This window comes from Danaus plexippus, chromosome 30 (assembly GCF_018135715.1).
Source record: "Danaus plexippus chromosome 30, MEX_DaPlex, whole genome shotgun sequence".
In the NCBI taxonomy this organism is placed as follows: domain Eukaryota; kingdom Metazoa; phylum Arthropoda; class Insecta; order Lepidoptera; family Nymphalidae; genus Danaus; species Danaus plexippus.
The window spans coordinates 1,530,689-1,554,084 of record NC_083557.1 but is presented as its reverse complement, the minus strand read 5'-3'; the positions used below and the strand labels follow the sequence as shown (position 1 = coordinate 1,554,084).

Below are 23,396 nucleotides of genomic sequence, written 5' to 3'. Positions count from 1 at the left end.
TCACGACTTTAAAACAAAGAGCAAGTGCACCATAGCGATGAAAAGTAATTCATGATTATTTTTTTTTTATATGATAATATTAAAGATTCGAAATTTGAAAAAAAAAATTCAAAAATAGAAAATTAAATTAAAAAAAAATAGTAGTAATATATTACTACTATTTTTCATATAATTCCTTGATTTTCTAGTTCGTCGATCAATAATCGGTTCAAAATTGATGATTCCTGATAGTCATTAATGAAGAATACATATAGTTAAATATAATAAATTCTGCTGAGCGTTCGCTTATTAGTAGATAACCTATTTTCTGTGTTACTATTTCATGAAAGAAAAGGTTTAATCACAAAAAAAAAATAAGTCATAAGTAATAAATTTTGTATACCAATGTTTATGTTGTATAACAAATTTTGATGTTAATTATGCTTTGAAAAGAAATTAATTTTAATGAGAATATATATACTAGTTAATCCGCCAGACCTTGTCTGTCATGTCGAAAATATTCTTCAGACCAGGGATCTGGGTGAGGATGTGTAATAGTTACTTATAAATACGATATATAATTTAATATCAGTAATATAGTATTTGTTTACCACTAATATAACTCTAATTTAAGCAAAAATATAATACAAACATACTTAAGAACTATTAGATGTTAGTAAAAAATATTTGAGGAGTGAGGTCTATTCGAACAACATACAGACAATTGTCAAACAACTAACTAAACAAAAAGTATATTAAAAACAATTTATAGTACGGGCAATTTTATATATATAGTTTTCGCCCGCGACTTCGCCCGTACCAATTTCGTATGCGCCCTGCCTCTCACTCGCGCATTATATTTTCAGGATGGTCATTCGGGATCTTGGAAAAAGTATCCTGAGTTACTTTTTATTACATCACCTACCTGCCAATAAGTCCCGTTAAACGTGGTTCAGCCATTTTAGATATTAGCCGAAATAAACACACACTCGTATTGTGTTTACATATATAAAAAAATAGGGGTTGGTGATAAAAAAGCAAAAATATGTATTTTTTGATGCCACATTATAAAAAAATAAAAACAAAAATTTTTGTTAAAAAATTAAAAAAAAAGTTTTAGGGTGAACAACCCTTATCACTAAGGGGTGTGAAAAATAGATGATGGCCGATTCTCAGACCTACTCAATATGCTCACAAAATTTCAAGAGAATCGGTCAAGCCGTTTCGGAGGAGTACGGGAACGAACATTGTGACACGAGAATTTTATATATCAGATATATATATATATATATATATATACACATAAAATAAAGGTGATTTATGGTGGTTTAAAATATTACTATTAACTATTTATTACTTGTGGTAACTCTGTTGTGTCTTTTAATTATATAAAATAAATGCTATTATTTTAAATATCAGATAACATAAGACGACATTTACACTAGGTACGGAGCATTTCATATTTTTCATTTATAAATCTATATAATTACTATTATATGTGATAATTAAATGAAAAACTGACAGATGTACCAAATTTGTGAAGCACTGGGAACTCTGAATCAAGATTTTTGCTCTCATGGCCAGAAGATAAATACATTTTTAGATTAAACCACCATTACATTATATTAAATAAATTTATATTTCTATTTATAATATAATTAATTTCTATAACATTCTAAATCACAGATTATTTATAATCTGAAAGAGTATTTTTTTTTTTATATTCAATATAAGGTTTGACATCCGCTAAATTGAGAACTCGTAACGAATCCGACCAGTACAGCCAATGTCGTATCATCACAATGAAGACAATTAACGTTTACGTAAATCGTTAGCAATGGAAAATACTAATAATACATTAATGTGTTTACATCTCTGTTATCATCTGTGACGTTTGTTTTTATTTGAGACGAATACATATCGACTTTAGGGTGAAAAAAAAAAATATCGTGACGTTGACATTGGTTGACATTTAATAACAAAAAAAACTGTCTTATACAATTGAGTAATTCTTAGGTTGAAAAATGTTAATGTAGATTATAAATATATTTTTGTATATTTTTTCTAACCTTGAATTGATAAATTAATTTCGCAATTGCAATATTTGTGAATAATATTTGAATATTACGTTAAAATTATAAATTATGCGATTAGGAAGCGTTCACTTGGCGAGCTATGGCGATATTTATTCACGTTATAATGTTTTTGCAATTTTATTGAAATAAATCAAATTATTATACGTTATTTAGTTTAGAAAATAACTAATAAAATAATATAAAATATTATATGTACATAAAAAATCGAAATTCGTATAATGCCCGAAGTGTAGGTCGTAATAATTTAATTACATCCTAGCTGTATTTATTTTGTTTTAATTTATATTAAGAATAATGAATAAAATGTTATATCTAACCTATGCTAATCCTCATTACATTAACTATACGGCAATGAAAGTCCCATTAAAATCGGTAGAACCGTGTCAAAGATTATCCAGTAACAAACAGTCAGACGAAGGTAAAAAACAACTATTTTATTTGTCTAAATGCTAGAAGTAGATTGAGATAATCCAATTTTATTTATTTGTATAGATCACACATGACAGAGATTATATGTTGCTCATTATATATCGATTATTTTAAAAATCTGGACGGCGCTTCACAGTCTAAGGAAAAGATCTAGTGGAAGGTGATATTTATATATAATCATGTTCCGCAGATATGTGCAAAATGCAATTAAAATTTAAATTTACATTAAAATTACACAAAACAGTACGTACCTTTATATAATCAGTTCAAAGCTTCTGTTAAATGTGAAGTAAATTAGAAATAAACCTTATCAACTTATAAAGAAAAAAGGTATTTTTGGAAGCTTTTAATAAAATAGCTTTCTAGTAGAGACGAAACCTATCAGCATTCTATGGATTCATCGTGAGGGTGTCAGGTCCATCGCATATAAGACTTTCGTGAGTATTAATTTAAATAAAACTAATATTTTCGGATGTACTCCTTTTTTTTTATTATCAGACATTTTCATCTCGTCGACATATGATCACAACCCGATGTTTCGGCTACTGCAAAGTAACCGAAACGTCGAGAGTATGTAGTTTAGGATAATAAAATAAGTGGCAGTACATGCGGTAACAGTATTATTGAGTATTTATATTGGTGAGACATAATTTTTATAAATTTATGAAACTATTATACGCTTCAAACAAGTTACGGATATTCTAATCATGGACACATCTGTATAACGAAACCGCAAATCGAATTACGGGGAAAACCATTTGAATTACCTCGTGAATATGTTAAATTTTAACGTAACAATATTATATCACGACTTTGCTTGCTTTAAATATATATATCAAAGTTTGGATCGCAGTTCATCAGTCAATGCTGTCACGCCTACAATTAGGTTCTTACCCGATAAAGGGACATCCCATGATATTTTTTTTTATAAACAAGGAAAAGCTACACTTCCCAATCCGAACGGGGCTAATTCTACTAATAATAATAATTAATACTCTAACAAAATTTCTACGCCCTGCTGTGCAGAGAAAAATTTTGTGAAATGATGTCCCCCTTTAGTATGATTGCCATCGGAATAAGGCAGAGCCACACCTCGTGAAAACGAAGTAAAAAATAATAATCTTTGAGTGAGAAGAAAAAAATTACACTATCTGAAACTAAGACAATTTACTTCTAAAATCCGTTACTTATTGAGCAAGGGGTCGATATTAATAGATGTAGCTTGAGTCCTTTTCACTCATAGTGTTTAGACATTCTCTGTTTTATAACAATTTTCTTACAGTTTAAATGAAACTAGAACTATTCGGATAAACTACGCGTGATTTATTTTTGTAAAAAACTACATACTCCCGACGTTTCGGTTACTTTGCAGCAACCGTGATCACGGGCAGACGAGATGTGAATGTCTGTCAGTTGGTCCTTGTTCCGAAAGTTGGTCCTAAAGTAACCGAAACGTCGGGAGCATGTAGTCCTTTACAAAAATATATCACGCGTAGTTTATCTGAATAATACTAGTATCATTTAAATGAATAAAACTCGCGAAAATCTTAGATCTCATAACTTCCTTACGACTCTAATACATTCTTAACTAAGACAATTCGAACTGGCGGTATTTCTAAAAGAACTATGTTTGTCTTTTGCCTAACATTCGTTACTAGACACAGAACATTTTCTTTACAAAGAAATGACGATTACACCTATTATTATATATGTTTAGTATCACGATCAATACATACAGAAACTCGATCAGTACGGAGAACCATACAAAAATTATCATCTCACAATCTATTATATTTTGATGATATCAACTATGTTTATAGCTATACCTATCACTCGGAGATTTTTCCGTATAATAAATGTGTGTAATCATTTATTTATTTGTTTACCTTATTGCACACAATAACATAACAAGAGGACAAGAAAAAAATAACAAGTATGTACCCAAAGACGCTCTTTGCTGAAGCAATCCCTTAACATTAAGCGAGTTGAACGTACGGAGAACGGAAGGTACTAAGATAATTACATAAAAAATAACAATCATGTGTATGCAATTTTAATATATTACTTAAAGTGCTAAAAAGTGTTTATGAAATAGCCAACGGTTTAAAGTTTGTATCCTCATATGTAAGACTGTTCTACAGTTTCATGTTTTTAATGGTAGGAGAGTTAGGTGTGAGTTACGTGAGAGTTAGTACTGGAACCGAGAAAGGATATTGGCACGGAGATAGGGAGGTGAAGGAGGATTTAAATGATGAAAATGAAGAAGACTAAATGAGAATTACAGACTATACTGAAAGTTAGAGAACCAACACGAGATGGAGAATAGTGTGATAACTCCAACTAAAATAATTACTTTTATAGTACGGTAATAAATTAATTACTTGCATTAACGAAGAAAATACTAAAAACCCGTCGAGTTATTGCTTAACTAGATATTGCCCGCGGCTCCGCCCTGGCGCCCTTGGTCGCTTTTCCCATAACCATATATATATCAAACTTAAAATTGACCACAACTTCTATTTCCCTTAACCGATTTTGACGAAACAAAGTTTTGACAATGCTCCTAATTATATGTAATCCAACTGTGAAAACCGCGTTCAAATCCGTTAAGAAGTTTTGAAGTTGTAACGTACCAGACAAACAGACAGACAAAAATCCAAAAATAGTTCTTTTGGTTTCTATGAGTCTTCTTTAATTGCGCCCTATCAGTTTTTTGGACAAATATTTAATGTACAGACATTCGATTTTTACTCTTATTATATATATATTGATAACTAAAAGCTAATAGACATTTCAAAAATAAAAACTAATTTATAACATTAGAGAAAAAAGATTTTTACTTCCAACTAACTTCAATGTAATATTGAAATGTATTATCCTCTTGAAAGGGTCTGATTAATATAAAATATGTATTATTTGGATATGTAAATCAAGTCATTTAAACGGAGGAATCTGGGAGTGAAACTAGTTTCAAAATATGTGATGTTTAAATACTTATATATAGTCTATTTGATTATTTTAAATAAAATATGAAATTACAGTATCTTTGATGTATAAAATTCATATATTTAAGAGAATATTTTGTAATATTTAAATACTTTAAATTACATAAAATGTTATGCAGAAATAAGTCTGATTTATATTTGTGTATGTATAATGAAATCAGTTTGAGAGGTGAATTACTAAGCATTGCCAATATAAGTGCGGTTTAGTTATCGATCAATTTAATAAACAAATCAATTTGTTGCTTATACCTTTATACCTTTATTAATTGAGGAGTGTACACATTAAGGCTCACATAAGTAAGGTAAGTTTTGCAATGGTAATTTTTGTTTAAACCAGCCGATTTCAATATAATGCCCTAAATTATTCTTTTTAAAACTTTTGTAACTGTATACGTATTTGGATTTTGCTCTTATAAAAACTTAAATGATGAATACGCCGCTTGTATTGGGTCCACCTTTCGTTTGTCCAAGGACTTATATGTAGGGCATCACAAGTCACAACTGAGGTTGCTCTTTGACCCTAAATTTAGTCTTAAAGTATACACTAAACAAAATTATAATTCGTATTTCGATTAGCCAGAGCGTTACTCTACACATTCTTGCACAAGCCTTCTTAGTATTAATTAATCTATAGACGTTCCAAAATCTGTGTTTAATATCAGACCTTGACCATATAACGGTAGGATCATGTTGCAAGACAATATAATTAGTGTTACGCAAAATTAAACCTGCATTTCGTGTCCAATGGGTTGCTCAATGGGCAGTGGATAGTTTACGCTGACATAATACAGATAGCGCTTCAATAACAAGTTTGTCCTATTGGACCACAGATGGCGTTGTAATATAGAGCATTCCTCAATAATGACATCTATAGACAAGATACAGAAGCTTCTATCTAGTATGCTGGAATTTCAACAAACTGCCGCTAGATGGCGGTTTAATTATTAGTTTGTTATTTTGTGAACATTTTCTATGCTTTTAAATTCTAATGAATTAATGAAGTTTGAAAATAATTATAACTAAGAAATAAAATTATTAACTACATTACATTAACATTTTTTAATTTATACAATAAAAGCTTAAATCTTCTCCAAACTGTGAGGTTTTATGAATTTAGGGATGTTTTCTGCGTTACAACAAGACTTTATTTTGTTATCATTAATTTAAACAGCGTGGAATAAATCAATAAATATAAGAAATTCTTCTGTATTTATCGGCGAGATATTATCAAATATTACTACGTATACCTATTCAGCTAATTGTAAGCAAATTAGGTTCCATAATTTCATCAAAACATACCTTTTATTTACATTAATTATATACAACGCTTACGTTGTGCACGAAAAAGAGACGTTACCACGGTCGAATTTAATCTTCTAAATAGTTATTTGTAATTAAAAGAACTATCGTCGGTCGCTATAAACACAACCAATACTGTTAACTAGGTGGCAAAACAATTGGGTACCAATGAGTCTGCTTCCGATTACATGCAAGTGGAAATAAATGATATAAATATCTTAAGTATATTTTTAATACAACTAAGGCCTTTCGCACTGGAATCGAGGGATATTTTAGCAAAGTTAACGTTTTTATTTGTTGATCGACAAGGACATCATGTCATAAGTATTTTAAGTTAACACAACCAATGACAGAACGTTTGTCAGATCACTAAACATGTTTTTACAACAACATAATATAGAAAATATAAAAACGATTATAAAATAATGACTTAATTGAACCATTTTTGTTTTATTTCTTTATTTATAAGGTTTTATTATGACATAAAAATATATTAACAATAAGACTAAGTTATGAAAAAAAAAATGTATTTATAAAAATCAATACAGACTAAATTATAAAAGTTTTGGTAATATAATAAAGAAGGCTTGGACACTGTTTCATAATATTACCTACATAGTCGTAACGTAACCGGTTGTTTAGTGATGTGCCAGTATATCGATAGTTTTAATATTGCTGACGCCCAGGTATATACAGTTTTGTAAATAGTTTGCTTAAAATTTCAAATATTGCGCTCGGTTTGATTACTTCAAGTTTGCGTCTTGCTACACACGGAGAGTTAATAGTGTTACATTCATCATTTTCGCACATTAAAGTATGTTTTGATGAAAAACGGCAAACGCTTCGTATTTAGTATATGCTATACTATGTTCTATGTACTATACTATATGCTTTCTGGTTTTAAAGTATTTTACTTTAAACTTTTAACTAAACAAACATTATTATACTATTTAAAATTAATATATACCTAGAGTAAGACAAAAAAATACATCTAATACCACAAACATATTATGCTTTGTATATTTCTTTCATTGCGTAAGCATAGCTTTTATTTTTCATTAAATAGCAATTTTTTTATACATAAATTTCTCCGTGGTCAAGGGGCCCCTAAACCTACACCTGGGTTCCACGGCCCAGGCACTGTTGAACCTCTCCCTGCAACGATGGACCCGACGCCCGCACGTGAATCCATTAAATGCTAAGAGGTGTCGTCTCATATGTTATTATGTTACACAGATAAAAAATCATAAAATATTATCGATAGTTTACTCCCATCACTATAACTGCTTGCTGAAGAATGGCCACTTTCACTGCCCTATGCATTTCCTACTTAGATATGTAAACCATCTAAATGGGGTTACGATTTGATCAATAGTTAACATATGTTATATTGTAACAAAGGACATAAATAAACAAAGTTGTATTATAAAAGAAATAACAAAAGTTAAAGTAACAAATGAATTGAGTCACCATTTGTTTTGTCGCAAGAGGAAAACATTTAGAAAGTGGAATTCCCGGATATGTTATGTGACAACAAACCAATCATTTTTAATTTGTTTGCTCTACATACCAAATCCTACGAATGACTATCAGCGATACTATAATTACATATAATTACACGTGAAAATACAAATGCTGGGAACTAATATATTATGTATTCTATGGACAAAGTTACTAAATTCATTGTTATGAAACTTTGACAATAGAAAAGGTAAAGAATAAGATGTATATGTGGACATATTAAAAATGTTACTAAGTGATGCACCTTCACATCATCAATATTAATATCATCAATAAATATTATATATTATATTTTTATTATTATTTTATTATATCAATAAATATTATAAAACAAAGTCCCTCGCCGCGTCTGTCTGTCTGTTTGTTCGCGATAAACGGAAAAACTACTGCACCGATCACCAAACAGTTATCACCACTCGATAGCGTGATTCTCGAGGAAGGTTTTAAAATATAATTTGTTAAGTTTTTGTTTTGTCTTGTATGTACATTATCGTTATTTGTTGTAGATATCGGGAAACGTGAGCCGTCTGAGAGCTTTTAACGAAAACGCTGCCTAAAGTCTTTGTCATATAACAAAATAATATATGGTGGAATTGTGTATCTTCTCTAGGTCTACAGAAAAGTCTGCGGTGGCATATATCTATACCTTAAGGATAACATACTATATCCATTTTTACAACTATTAAAAATTGGCATTCCTAAAGCGTTTATTGGAAAGCTGTGGACATAATTACAGTATAAAGTCTGATCAAAATAAATTACTTCTTTTTCAAGCCTACATGAGTATCTGTAAATTACTTTTTAAATCATTTAAATCGGGCGTACCGTTTTAAAGTTATCATAATATATGTTTAATAAATGTCAAAATTAAATATTATTTTATATTTTTTGTAAATAAACCGTGCGAAGCCGGGGCTTGTGCCTAGTTTGTTTATAGTTTGAAAAAAGTTCTCGGTGCAAATTGAACAAAGTGAACTTGGTTGTCCGATCAAAAAAATTTTTTTTTATAATAACCAGCCCAAACAAGAACATCGAAAAAAAACTCTGACCCCATCGGACGTTCGGTTGCCGAGATCATGCCCGTGGATGAAAGACCTGAGTCTCAAAAATAGCGTTCCTCGCGCTTCTCTCTCTTCACTCAACTAAAGAATAATTTAAAAATACCACCGAGTATTTGGAATATTTGGCCACAGAATATTTGGCCACAGAATATTTGGCCACAGAATATTCGGTAACGCTCAGTGGTTGTGATAACAAACAAGTACGCTTAGCGACGATATCGTGTACCGAAAGGGCGCTTTTGTCTTTTGTTTTAATGTGGATCGAGTCGTGTCATAAAGAGCTAATAGGAAGTGTCTTGAGGAACTCGCCGCAGAAAATATATACCATGATGAAGGTAGGGAACAAGAAAGTGCAATTGGAAATACAATTGTTTTTTTTTATGAAAACTATTTGTCCACATCGAACAGAAAACTTTACAAGAGGCAGTCATTAATGAGAGGCTACGATGTATGTATCCTATCCCGCATAGCAGTGTATACAGCGAGACGCTAGTTCCAAAGTAAGAATTATATGTGATGAAGAACGTTATCCGTTGCTGTCACAAACATCACAATAACTTGTTTTCTTTCACCATTATTAACCATTGGTAGAGTTTAGGAATTAAAACGCTAAATGTTTTGTAAAATTAATGTGTTTGGGTAATACCATGACTATCTTTTTTATTCTGCCAAATAGTTTACAGTATTCGGCCGTAAGCCGAATGGTCAAATAGAATATATACGCACACAATAAAACATGGTAAAGTGTAATCTAGAAATGCCACGAATAGTGATTCGGCCGAATAGCCTAACACCGAATACTTGCCGAATATTCGTGGCAGCTCTATAATTACAGAATTATATGAATTATACAAACAAAGCCTTTTCCGTTAATTTATGTTTCTTGTATTTTCTAATTTTATAAGTCTTAATATTTTTGTCCCACCTTTATACTGTTGGAAAATATTTCTTTCATCCAACATAACTTACATAAAATATAAATCATACATCCTTCGATAAATGTTAAATACGAGAGTTTATTAAACTTAAAGGAACATTTCCTTAAAACCGAAGATTGGATTAATACTGCCTCTTCCAAAATGGACGATAACGCCCCCTTGTGGACGCTGTAAGTCTAGGGGGGCGGTAAGAGGGCCAAAACTAAAATGGAGGTCTTGTATAGACGCCTGGAGGATGATTTGTAATTTTATTTAGCTAGAATAAGTTATAGTTGTTTTTCAGTAGTTACAAAATGGGGACGCTAAAAAGTGTTATATTCTCAAAGTGAAATGAGGACAAAATAAATTTGGGAAGCTCTGGATTTATAGTTAACACTCAATGACAAATTTCACACGGCCTGTATCGTTAGCAAAATCTAGATATATATATATAATCAAGTCTTTTTTGTTTTCTATATTAAAAGATTCTAGAAAACGTGCTGTAATTATTTTTAAAATATGTTTTTTTAATAACCTATATCGAAATTAAATCACAAATAAACGACAAATATTCCAGAATTATAGCAAATTTTGGTTAAATCGATCTATAATCGATTCTAAATAATCATCGAACATATCGATATCAATAAATAAATATAAATATCGTATTAATTACTTAGGACGATATTATTTTATATTCATCTATAGTAAGACTATGTTAGTCTTGAAGTTACAATAGTTAGGCTCAGATAGGTTTCTGGGTAAACTAACGCAACATTCGTTACGGTTTAATTCAGTTTTGTGTAAATAATTGTTACCTACATTTACCAATCAATACATTTACCCACATTGAGGTATGTCGGTTAATATTTAATTACTTTGCATTAAACACATTAGTTGAAATAACATATTACTTATACGAGAATGTTATTAAAACTGAAAAATACATATAAAATTAAAAATCATCATCATAATCGGATGAACATATTCTGAAGAGTTTTTGCTTGTAGCTAGATATGTTAAAGGATAAATTACGACTAAACCCCGATGTTGAAACCAAAACCGAGGATAAAATCTTGAAAAAGACTCGAAATTTTGAACAAATCCACTTATAATATTAATTTCAAAATTACTGAGACGATTTTGATGAACATTTTATACGGTATGTAGAATAAAAAATTGGGAAAAATATATATTTTCTATTGGATGTAGACATAATTAAATAATCATTCAGCTATACGTACATATTGTTACGCGTTGATTACAAACACACGGGCTATTATCACGAGAAAAGACGCAGCGTGTTGAGTGTTTAAAAAGCATTTTCAATGTAATTTTATAAATTATAATAAAGAAATAATTTGAATATTTCTGTCTATGATTTTTAGTTTGAAATATTTTATTAAGTTTATACTAATTTCTAAGCTTTTATATACTAAAGTGTTTTACAACCTATTTATTTAAGAAAATAAATATTTATCTGTCAAACTTTGTGTGGGTACTTTTAACCACAAATTAGGAAGTTACTGCAGAAAAAAAATATTAATCTATCATAGATAATTAAAAACACATTCGATGCGCTCCCATCTCTGTTAAACATCAATTAAAACGGTTGCAAAGATAATTTTATATCATAAATTCTTCGAGGCTGTTAAATCCGTACGGTCGAAGCTACGGTTTCGGTCTTCATTTGTAATGTTCAGCGTCACTTCCAGTAACGTCCTACGAAATGGCTGAGGCCAGTATTTATAGTTTTCAAATACAAGTTGATACTCAAATGTTGCCATTACAAAATTACAATGATTCAGTACTATAATGAACTATAATCAGTCATGAAATTAATCTAAGGATTATAGCGTAATATAATTGGTACGGCAGAAATGTCGCCACTTTTAACACGTAATATTGGCCCGTGTGTTTACAATCTCTTACACGGTAACTTCACACACGTAAGTGGTAGTGAAAGTCGAGCCGGTGCGGTGTGAACGCGAGCCTGTACGATGATATAAGACAATATATATATTTTTATTATTTCTGTTTTTTTGTGACTTGTGAGTTTTTTTCGGAATTTTACGGTGAGTTATTTTTTTTTTTTGTGTATATTCGGGTGATTTTTTTTTAATAATAAAAGTGAATTACGGTAGTGATTGCATTATGAAAATTGCTTCTTTTTTTTTAAATATCATAATGTTGAATTAACCGATAAATATTTTATTTAATTGTATTAAATTATGAGATATTTTCGCTACTAATATTAAACAATATTGTAAGTGCGACATAAATAATAGTTTTTGCCTCCGACTCTACTGATATTATTTTTATTTTTAAAGTAAAACCACTTTTGTGATACATACTACCTGAATTAATCCCTAGAAATATATAACATTTGTTTTAAATTAGTTTTTTATTATAACTATCTGATATATAAATTCTTTTACGTAATTACGAATTACTGTATGAATAACTAAAGGAAGTGTAGAAAAAAACTAATAGGATATGAGTTTCATAGTAAATGTATATGTATGACCTAGAAAAAAAGAAAAAAAAAGTTAATGTATGTTTTTTATTTATTTCCGTTCAATGTATATCATTCAGCCGTATTTACATATTCGGAAATATTTTTGTAAGCTTCTTCGAGATCGCGATAAACTTGTATGAAAGCAGGAAAAAATATTTAAAAATAATGTTTTTTTTTTAATTCTAAATACGAAACAGCAGCTTTGTCTGAAGGAAATATATATATACAAATAAAGTAATTTAATTATTTTTTTATTCTGTGATTTTTGTTACTAAGAAATCTATAGCCCTTCGTTTATCGTTGAAATAGTTCCAAAATTTATAGCAATTAGTCGTAAATAATTCGATTCCATTTTCTTTCAATCAATATTATTGATGAATGTCAGACACAAAAGTATAACTTAAAATAAAATAGCAAACATACATACACTTCGTCAGTTCATTTTAAATCTTTAAAATTAACTTTTATTGAATAACTATTTCTTAATGTTTCACAAAATATATTAACCAATTTGATTTTAATAAAATTTTATCCAAACTTTAATTTCATTTTTCTAATAACGTATTAAAAATCATTTTTTTTATTTTTCTCATCGTCTTAGCATTACGAACGGACCTTTGATTTATTGGTACTCTTTAAAACTGACATTCAATTTTAACACTTAAAATAAGTCATTATATAATCAATGAATAGTGCTAGCTATGCTTAGGTAACATCCAATTTTTAAATCATTTCAGATACGCAAAGCTAAGCTAAAGCTCTTAGAAGTATCATATGACTACCAGACAAGAACTCGAGAGACAGGGTATATCGAATCTTATAAAATGTATTACATAATTCTACACCAAACGCGAGAAGACTTTAAATACGACGTGCACATAAATAACTGTTATTTATCATATACTTAAAATTGATATGAACTAATGCGAACAAAGCAAGTAAACAAACCGTGTTAAAAAGTTAAATTTTTTATCTAATCTCATTATATAGAACATAATAAACGAATTTCTCAGAGAAAAATATTATATTGTGTAACAGAATTTCTCAATGTCCGCGTTTGAAACCCTGACATCAATACGTAGAAAGTTATGATAGAAACTTGTCTTACGTAATAATTATATTTACTAATATCGCTGTTAATACACTAAACATATACAGATATATAAGTCTTTGGTTACAAAAATCATTTATTTTTTTGATTGTCTATTGTATACCCTTAATTATGGGTAATCTGTGATAAGGCTAACATACGCCCTTGATGATTGACAATATCTCTTATTTCCAACCGACTTCAAAAAAGGAGGAGGTCATCAGTCATCATAAGGTATTTTTTTGTGGCTGTTACCTAATAACTTTCGACTTGTTAAAGTTATTTTATTGATATTTATTTGAAGGCTGGTTCTTCCTATTTGGAGCCAATTCAATTTGGTTCAGTTCTGACCATGGCAACCACGAGGAAACGGTATAAGTCTGAAATTAGCATTAAGTATGTGTGCGAGAAATGGACTAGCAACTTCAACGCTAACTGATTACGATTTATTTAGCTATAACGGTAGGCCCCATGATATATAACAAGACCTGATTTTGAAAAAATTAAGGATAATCCATAAAATGTGTATTCATACACGATACGCATTAAGTAATGCCATTACTTAAGGTATCTTATGTTTGACCTTTAATGTCGGAAGACAGGTTTCGTAATCTTTTTATTAACTTCAAAAGTGGGGGAAGGGGGGGAAGGGGGGTTCTCAATTCGTAGATTCGTCAGATGTATGTTCCCTGATTTCTCGAATACCCCCAGGCCGATTTAAGAAATTCTTTTTTCATCTGAAAGATTGCATCCCCCAGATGGTTTTATGGTCACCAAGTCGGGTTTTCAGTAACGTGATCCTCTAGAAAAAAAAAATAAGCTGAATCATTTCTTTTTATATTTCTCTAGTCACGTTTATGTGGATGAGCATTGAAACATTGCTGATTTCCTTTCTTTATTCCAGACGCCCATTTTTGTCAATTTCAGACTCTTTTAAGAGCTGCATAATGATGATGAGGAAGGTCTTCCCATCTTGAAAAACTACCCTATCCTACTGACCTATTTTATAATTACGCTAAAAAGCAAGAAATAAAAATATTTTAAATAAAAAAAACCCAAAACCGACTTAAAAATAAAACAACAGTGAAATCTGGGAAGTAAAAAATAAAATAAATTAACACATACATACCTATTATTTCCTAATTTTATATATTTAATAATAAAATTCTAAATATGTGCACAAAAAACGACTAGACACCTAATGTAGATAAACGAACACTATATTTATTTGCTTTGCAATAATATTTAGTACCTAACAAAATTTTTGTATATGCAATTTCTTAAAATCTAATCTAATTACCTTTCGAAGTCAGTGCCTTAGGTGTACGGCTAATTTAGGTAATATTTCTTAGTAACCGAAACGTCGAGAGTATGTAGTTTTTTACAAAAATAAATCACGCGTAGTTTATCCGAAAAATACTAGTTTCATTAAAATGCATAAAAATCGCGAAAATCTTAGATCTCATTATATTTCTTAGTAATTTTAGATTAATATCATTATAAGTGACAAATTAATTATCGCTGTCTGTATTATGAAACGCTCGAACGTAGTTTTGTTTTGCACCTGACTTCAGTCCAGAATGAGATCTAAGATTTTCGCGAGTTTCATTCATTTAACAGGTATATTAAATATCACATCTTTTGGTCTTACTTGGGTTAATGGTAATTAGGTTTTGATATCATATCAATTTCCTATTATTTGTTGAATATATCGAGTTATACGAGAATAACTGTGGGTAACTTAAGTTTAGGTTAATTTAACATTCTTTATATTTAAGAAACAGTTAAAAATCTATGTTGAATTTATTAATTCAAAACATAGTAACTTCAAATTCCATCACTGCCTAACATTTTAAGCAGGAATTTCAAAGAATATACATCTATATTTCATTTATAAGAATATGCTTACTTCGTTATTCGTATAATAAAGTTAATTTTACGTTAAATTGCTTAACAAAAATAAAAATTTTGTCAAGGACTGATGTATGATTAAGCAAAAGGGAGAAAAAGAAAAAAAATATATTTAAACACTTGAAAGTACTCAACAAATTCAAAACTTTAGATAACACTTTTAAAGAACATTATTTATTAATTACAGGTGGTAATATTGCGGAAGAAAAAATTTTGGTTGACTAGACAGAAGAATGTGTGAAAAAATCGAAAATTGGTAAGCAACGAAATTTAATGTCAGCTTTAATTTGAGAACTTTGACATTTGTAGTGTTAGGCTTAGAGGCATTTATGTTTTGTCTCGTAAAATAGCAGCCCTTACGCTGTCTTCAATTATTTTATATATATATTTTTCGATTCAATGCTCGCTCAGATTATCAGATACACTCCCACTTATGTCAAACGTGCCTTGCAGTTTGTAAACTATGAACCGTTATTATTATCGTTGTTAAAATCATTATGACCAAGGATATTTACATTTTTAAGCGGAATTATCTTGGCTCTGCCACAGTATGAAGCTTCCATTGCCAAGCATTCGTCTGAAATAGTTAATAAAATATTTTTTTGCATTCCAAGTATATGTTAACTATAATTCTTAATCGTTAAGTGTCTTGAGGACCAGCATTTTAAATAATTTATTATATACACCTAAACGAATTACTTTGATAACATTTATTTTATTAGGGGTACACTATTACTGACAATATATTATTTCAGTAAAAACATGGAGTGGCTGAACGGGAATGACCCAAAAATACCAAACTTCAATGACCTAAATGAGCCAAGAAACCTTTGCGAAGAGAGAATCGCGGACTATTTCCAGGATTCTATCATTCTGGTGACGGGGGGCACCGGCTTCGTGGGGAAAGCACTCCTGGAGAAGCTTTTGCGGAGTTGTCCTGGGATTGATACAATTTACATATTGATGAGACCCAAACGTGGTCTCTCGGTGGAACAGAGGTATAAGGAACTTTTGAAAAATCAGGTATGTCCATTTCATTTAGACCAGGTTGGTATTTTCATCTACTATTTCAACCAAATAAGATATTAATAATAGACTTTATTAATAATTTTTTCATACACTCCAAACTACTACGTATAAGTCAGTGTAGATACCTATTCATTCTGAATAATACAAATTCCACAGGTATTTGACCACATACGAACAAGATGGCCGGATCGTCTATCCAAGCTCTATCCAATAACTGGTGATGTATCAGCCCCAAATCTTGGCGTCAGCGCTGAACAACAGCAATTGTTGAATAAATGTCATACCGTATTCCATTCTGCTGCAACTGTGAGATTTACTGATCCATTGCACGCTGCAGCCGCCCTTAATGTGCAAGGAACGGCTAGCTTGCTGCAATTGGCTGAGGACATGCCCTTCCTTAAGGTACGAAGAAGAAAAAAGAATTAGCATTGCAAATAGATGTTGGTCGAAGGATAGCAATGCTCACCTCCGAAGTTACGAACACCAATTAGATTTCTCGTTGACTATACTTATTAGGAATTAGAGTATATAAAACTCTTCTGTGTTTAGTCAATTTAGGAAAAAATATTAGAAAAATGAGATCTAAGACTTTCACGAGTATTCATTCGTATAAAACTAATATTTTCGGATTTACTACGCGTTATTAATTATTTTAATTACACACTCCCGACGTTTCGTTTACTTTGCACGTGATCACGGAAAGATTCTCATCTCGTCTGTTCAATGAATATTTGTTAGATATTTACGTATTATCTTGTAACCCTAACACTTTTCAATAAAAATTGCATTACTTGTTTTATAATTAGTTGAAGATTATTGGCATAAAAAAATTTTCTTGCTCGGCTTTTTTTGGCAAACATATAGACTTTTTGTTTAGCTTAACAGAGTTTTTTAAGATGAATGTCTTTAGCGCTATTTGCTTTGGTTGCATATTATGAATTCCATAAACCTATAGGCCCTGGTTCACGTGTCTACCGCATACAGCAATGCCCCACGTAGCCACATCGAAGAAAGGGTCTACGCCCCACCATACGACCCTGAGAGCATTGTCAGATGCACCAAGATGTTACCGGCTGAAACCGTCGAAGTTATTGCCGAATCCTTACAGGTTAGGATAAACTTTGGCTCATTTTTTACAATTTAGGTCATTATGCTCTAAATGGTTGTTCATATGTTTTTTCGTCAAGCATTTATTAACAATATATATATATATTTAATTGCACAAAATTTTTTATTAAAAAATTTTATTTAATGTATTCTTTATATTGTTTAAAAGTGTAATTCACAATATATAGGGTCACGGTATATACACAAATTTAAGAAATGTCTCAGTTTTGAGATTGTTTCAATTTTTTTTTTGTAGGGTGAACATCCAAACCCATACACCCTCACGAAGGCTCTGGCGGAGTCCATCGTATACAGTCACACAAATCTCCCCGTCTGCATAGTACGTCCTTCCATTGGTAAGTGAATCTGAAGTTTTTGGAGCGACCTTTGACTCTCGTTTATCATGTACAGAATTTGAGGAATCAACGTGCAACATGCCAGATAACTGGATAATAATCAAAAAATCGATGGGGTCTCTTTTAAAACTTCCAGGACATGTCTATTAAGTACTGGCAGTATATATGTACATACAAACGGAGTGGCCGGTCAAATCGAACATCACCACATCAATATTCAATCAATTAACGTATTTATTACCGTATTGGATTGCAATAAAGACTATAATTGCAGAACATGTCATGAGAAGTAACATCTGTCGCAATCAATACCTTTGAATTTTTTATTACACACGCCTGTTTCTTTAATTTCGATTCCACATTAAAACCTCATTTCATGTAGTGCTATAAAATATAAAATAATTTTATCATCATCATTATGAATATTATATTTTGATAAAGTCGTTTTTTTTTTAAATAATATACATATTTTTATAAATCTTTCGGTTTATTAAAATTTTTGTATCCACGCGTACGAGAATTTTTACATTAGGTCTAGATTATTCTTGAACTTAAATCACAGTACTTATGAAAAAAAAAATATGGCAACCAATGTAAAATTAGACCAAGATATTGAAAAGAAACCGTATATAGTCTTTATAAATTATATCTTATAAACATGTACTTATAAACAATACATTTGTCTTAATTAGGCATTAGGTTAAAGTTACTTTTTATTTGAATAGAAATTCATATGTCGCTTTAAATATAAATCTTAATTCACCAAACAAAGTAAGTCATAGCAGCTTACTAAGTTGATAAACGAATGGATTGCGATAAATAATAACGCAGGTTGGTTCTTCATGTAACTATTTCAAGGCGCATACTTTTTTAAATGATTAGTACATTTATATTATTCATATACATATAGTATAGCCCAGTTTTCCTTCAAAACGCTTTGAAAATGTAATATTTACTCCATAATTCGATGTTGGTTGTTCTAAATTTGAATAAAACTGAATGTTTTTTCACGAAATCGTATCAAGCATTAGGGTTTTATAAATAGGTACTAACATATCCTAAAATAACAGCTTGTTTGTCATACGTCAATTTTAAGAAATATTCCACAATGGGTATCATAAAAATATAGATCTATAATGGTTTAAAATCACGAAAAATTTGGGTGTTTTAGTAGAAAATCGTTTGATATTTTTAAAGAATGTTTTAACTGTCAACTCATTTTCTGTTTCCAATGTCCATTGATTATCGATATCTTTATTGATTTGATTTTAATACACATCAAAGACAAAATTTGTAATTTGTCTTGATATTTTTTGTGTGACCTATCATTTTTACATACATTTATAGTAAGAAGCATCTGTGAGACTCTTTCTTTAAAATGTCAACTGTCAGATAATCTGGACAAGTCACAAACTGACCTTATTAATTTAGACTAATCGTTTTTTTAAATAAAATAAAAAAAATCAATTGATTATATAAATATCCTTATTTGGATATCCTTAAGGTACACATAAAGAGCTTCATTAATTACTTAAATATGTTACAGTGACAGCTGCCTACCAAGAACCTTTTCCGGGATGGATTGACAACATATATGGAGTGACAGGTGAGAAATATTTGAAAAAATATAAACAGATATAAATAAATTAATATTAATTCCTCTTTTTTATGTTTAATATTGCATATTTTTTGCTACTCACGTAATAACAAGTACATTAAATCCTACTGACATTATAAATGGAAAATTTTGTGAATTTGTTTCTTACTTTTGCTGCTGAATGGATTTTATTGTAACTATTAATATACTCTCATCCTTGTGTATAAGATTAACATTCAATTTATACCACAATTCTCTGTGGTTCACGGTAGAGCACATAAAAAAAAGGAGTTGTATTTTGTTCAAAACACATGACAAAGACTATAAAACTACCTTCTATTGGAAAAGATAAAATTTTAACACATAATTTATTTTTCTTTGAGAAAATTTTCGAAGTCCAATGGACTAAACCGCGAGAAAAAAGTAGTTACATAAATAACTTTTTTTATTACAACATAAAAACTAAACATTGAATGTTTAAAATCTGCAAAGTTTTAAAAATACCACATATTTTTCGGGAGTTTGAAGTCACAAATGAATGTATAAGTTTTTAACAAATCCCTCTAGAACATTGCAGAATTTAGAAATGTTTAATAAAGAACCTCCTTCAGAAGACCTCCTTCAGAAGACAATATTATTATATGGAATGCATAGTTTAGTTAAGGTTCAATATCTTAGTTGTCAAAGCGACTATACGCGATGTATTAAGTCCCGGCTTCGAATCCTGCCAATCTCCTTGACTTTACGTTTAGTTTATTTGAATATTAAATATTGTCAGGTATTATAATGGAAATTTCTCGAGGGACCTACCGTTCTGGTTATTGTCGTGAACGGTACGTGGTCGACCTGGTGCCAGTGGACATGGTGGTCAATAGCTGCATACTCGCAGCTTGGAGGCAAGGCAGCAAGAAGTATGTATTATTCAGTTAAATGCAAACTGTGTTCGAAGTACAGTTTCAGTCTTAATTCTTAATGTTCGCGTTACTTCCAGTAATGTCCTACAAAATGGCTGACGCCAGTATTTATTTTCAAATAAAAGTTGATAGTTACATGTTTCCATTACGAAATAAAAATGTTTCAGTATTATAATTAATTATTATAAGACATAGAAATAATTCTAAAGACTATTGTGTATTATAAGTACGGCACAGATGGTACAAACTGTAACATGTTCATGTAAGGCAATCTTGCAGCTTCAATAAGACTAATATGGACCTGTTACATTAATATGGACCTGAATTACATAATCGCTTTTTAACTTTAAGAAATTTTATGTAAGAAAAAATCTTTTTAGTGCCATTAGTAGAAAAATTTATCAATTCTGATTGATTAGTTTACGTATCTTGAAAACAAATATCAATAAATTTTAAATTAGTTAGTTAAATGAAACGAAGTTTTTTTTATAATTTAATATCTGTGATCCCGACGTTTCGGTTCCTTTACAGCAACCTTGATCACGGACAGACGATATCATAGTGATATCACTAAATTAATTCCAACGTAGCTTGTTTTTACGTCCGATTTATAAACAGTCAGCTATACAAATATATCCAATGATTATGTATTATGTATTTTTATGAACTGAACAAAATTACATTGATTCACAATATCTGAAATCGCTATTTTTTTTTTATCTTCAACTAAAAGTCATTAAATTTACAATTTTTCAGGGCGATATTTAATAATGGCAACACATCATTAACTATTTATAATTTGTACTCATTCATATTATGTTTAAAATAAAAATTAAAAGGGACTTAAATTATTAATTACGCCAAATTTTATGAAACATGAATTTATTATATTTTATAATATTTTGATTTCACTGTGAAATCTAGATATTACACATAATATTGTTTATCTACATTTCAGATATTGTATTTTTTATTCTGTTTCCAGACCTGGTCGTTGTCCCGTGTACAACGTGACGTCTGGGTCAATTAATCCGTTGCAATGGGGACATTTCACCAAACTTTGCGTCAAATGGGCGAGAGAGAATCCCACGAAGTAAATTATTATGTATTATATAGTAATTATAAGTAATATTGCTAAAATAAATACGAATAAAGATGATACAGTAAATTATTTCCTTATGGCAACACTTTTATTACGAATATTTTCAAATAAAATCGTTTTTTGTTTCAGGTATGTCATGTGGTATCCTAACTTTGCGTTCACGGAGTCTCGTGTCATGAATACGTTTTGGGAAATTTCTTGTCACTTCTTACCGGCTTTCTTGTATGATTTACTGCTGAGGGCCCAAGGAAGGAAAGCTATGTACGTTTTTATTTTAATTTTAAAGCCATTCAAATTAGAAAAACAACATGTCAGTCAAAATATATATATTTTATTTTATTATATATAGAATGATGAAACTGGCTCGTCGTTTCAAAATGGCGGCTGCGACTGGCGAATATTTCGCCAATCACGAGTGGCAGTTCAGTGTGTCAGAATTGACAGCTCTCCACGATGAAGCTAGTGTTGCCAGTGACGCAGGCGCGTTCTCCCACTGGCCAGGGCACTTCAACTGGGAGTCGTATATCGGTTCATATATGTTGGGAATTCGGAGATTTATCCTCAAGGACGGCATTGAATCTCTGCCCCAAGCCAGGAATAAACTGAAGAGGTACGATAGACGTTTTATTTCCATAGATAAAATATTCTCAATTGTGTCAGCAGAATCCCAAAGTATCAACGTAAATAATTACACAGTTGAGAGTTAATTTTTATACTATATAATATAAATATATATTAATATTTTGTTATTATTACAGATTATATTGGGTACATCGGCTGTTCCAAGTCGCAACCGGATATTATCTCTTCAAATTTTTAGCTGGCCGATTACGATAAACAACAAAAATATCTGTAGATACACGTCACAAGTCACAATCACAGTTCACATTAACTCTAGTTTTATATAAGTTCACCATTCTGTTCTCGTCTTTACGTATGGACGAATTGAAAACGTCACTCTTTGTGATCTTGCCTTAATTTGTGAAATAATATTACGATTTCTAGTCCCAAAACAGTTACCATATTAAAATATAATGTTTAAATAGTTAAGTACATGTTATAAATGTAATTTAAGCGTATATCGTAGTCTTTACTACATTTTAATTTCTTAAGTAGTATATAGAAAGTATTTTGTTGAGTTAAATGGTTTAATGTGGGTATTTGATATTAAATCATTTAAAATTTTCTTCATTTATCTTTGTCAACGGAAATTTCACATTGATCAGAGAACGTCTTGTTTCATTTAATAGTCCCCCTATTCCTCTACGTATTAATCACCGATAGACAGAAAATAAAATGAAATAAATGTTTTTAATTTTTAATACAAATCACAGATAACAATTACAATGACTTATTCGAAAGTTAAATGAATCTTAAAATGAATTAAATACATATTTATATTTATATTTATATTTGAGATTTGTAATCCAATTCAACCTAATTACTGTAAAATTAATTGAATTTT

General features: G+C 30.2%; 1 protein-coding gene across 1 annotated transcript; it reads left to right on the top strand.

The window, feature by feature from the left end:
• The first annotated feature begins 12,266 nt into the window (after window positions 1-12,266).
• Window positions 12,267-23,161, top strand: LOC116776707 (putative fatty acyl-CoA reductase CG5065). The gene is made up of 12 exons (XM_061525509.1): window positions 12,267-12,382; window positions 16,014-16,082; window positions 16,582-16,849; window positions 17,012-17,257; window positions 17,811-17,963; window positions 18,219-18,318; window positions 19,865-19,924; window positions 20,694-20,826; window positions 21,815-21,922; window positions 22,061-22,192; window positions 22,281-22,541; window positions 22,690-23,161. The coding sequence occupies exons 2-12, from the start codon at window positions 16,060-16,062 to the stop codon at window positions 22,766-22,768; spliced, it is 1,563 nt and encodes a 520-aa protein (XP_061381493.1). The 5' UTR covers window positions 12,267-12,382; window positions 16,014-16,059; the 3' UTR covers window positions 22,769-23,161.
• Window positions 23,162-23,396: the final 235 nt, after the last annotated feature.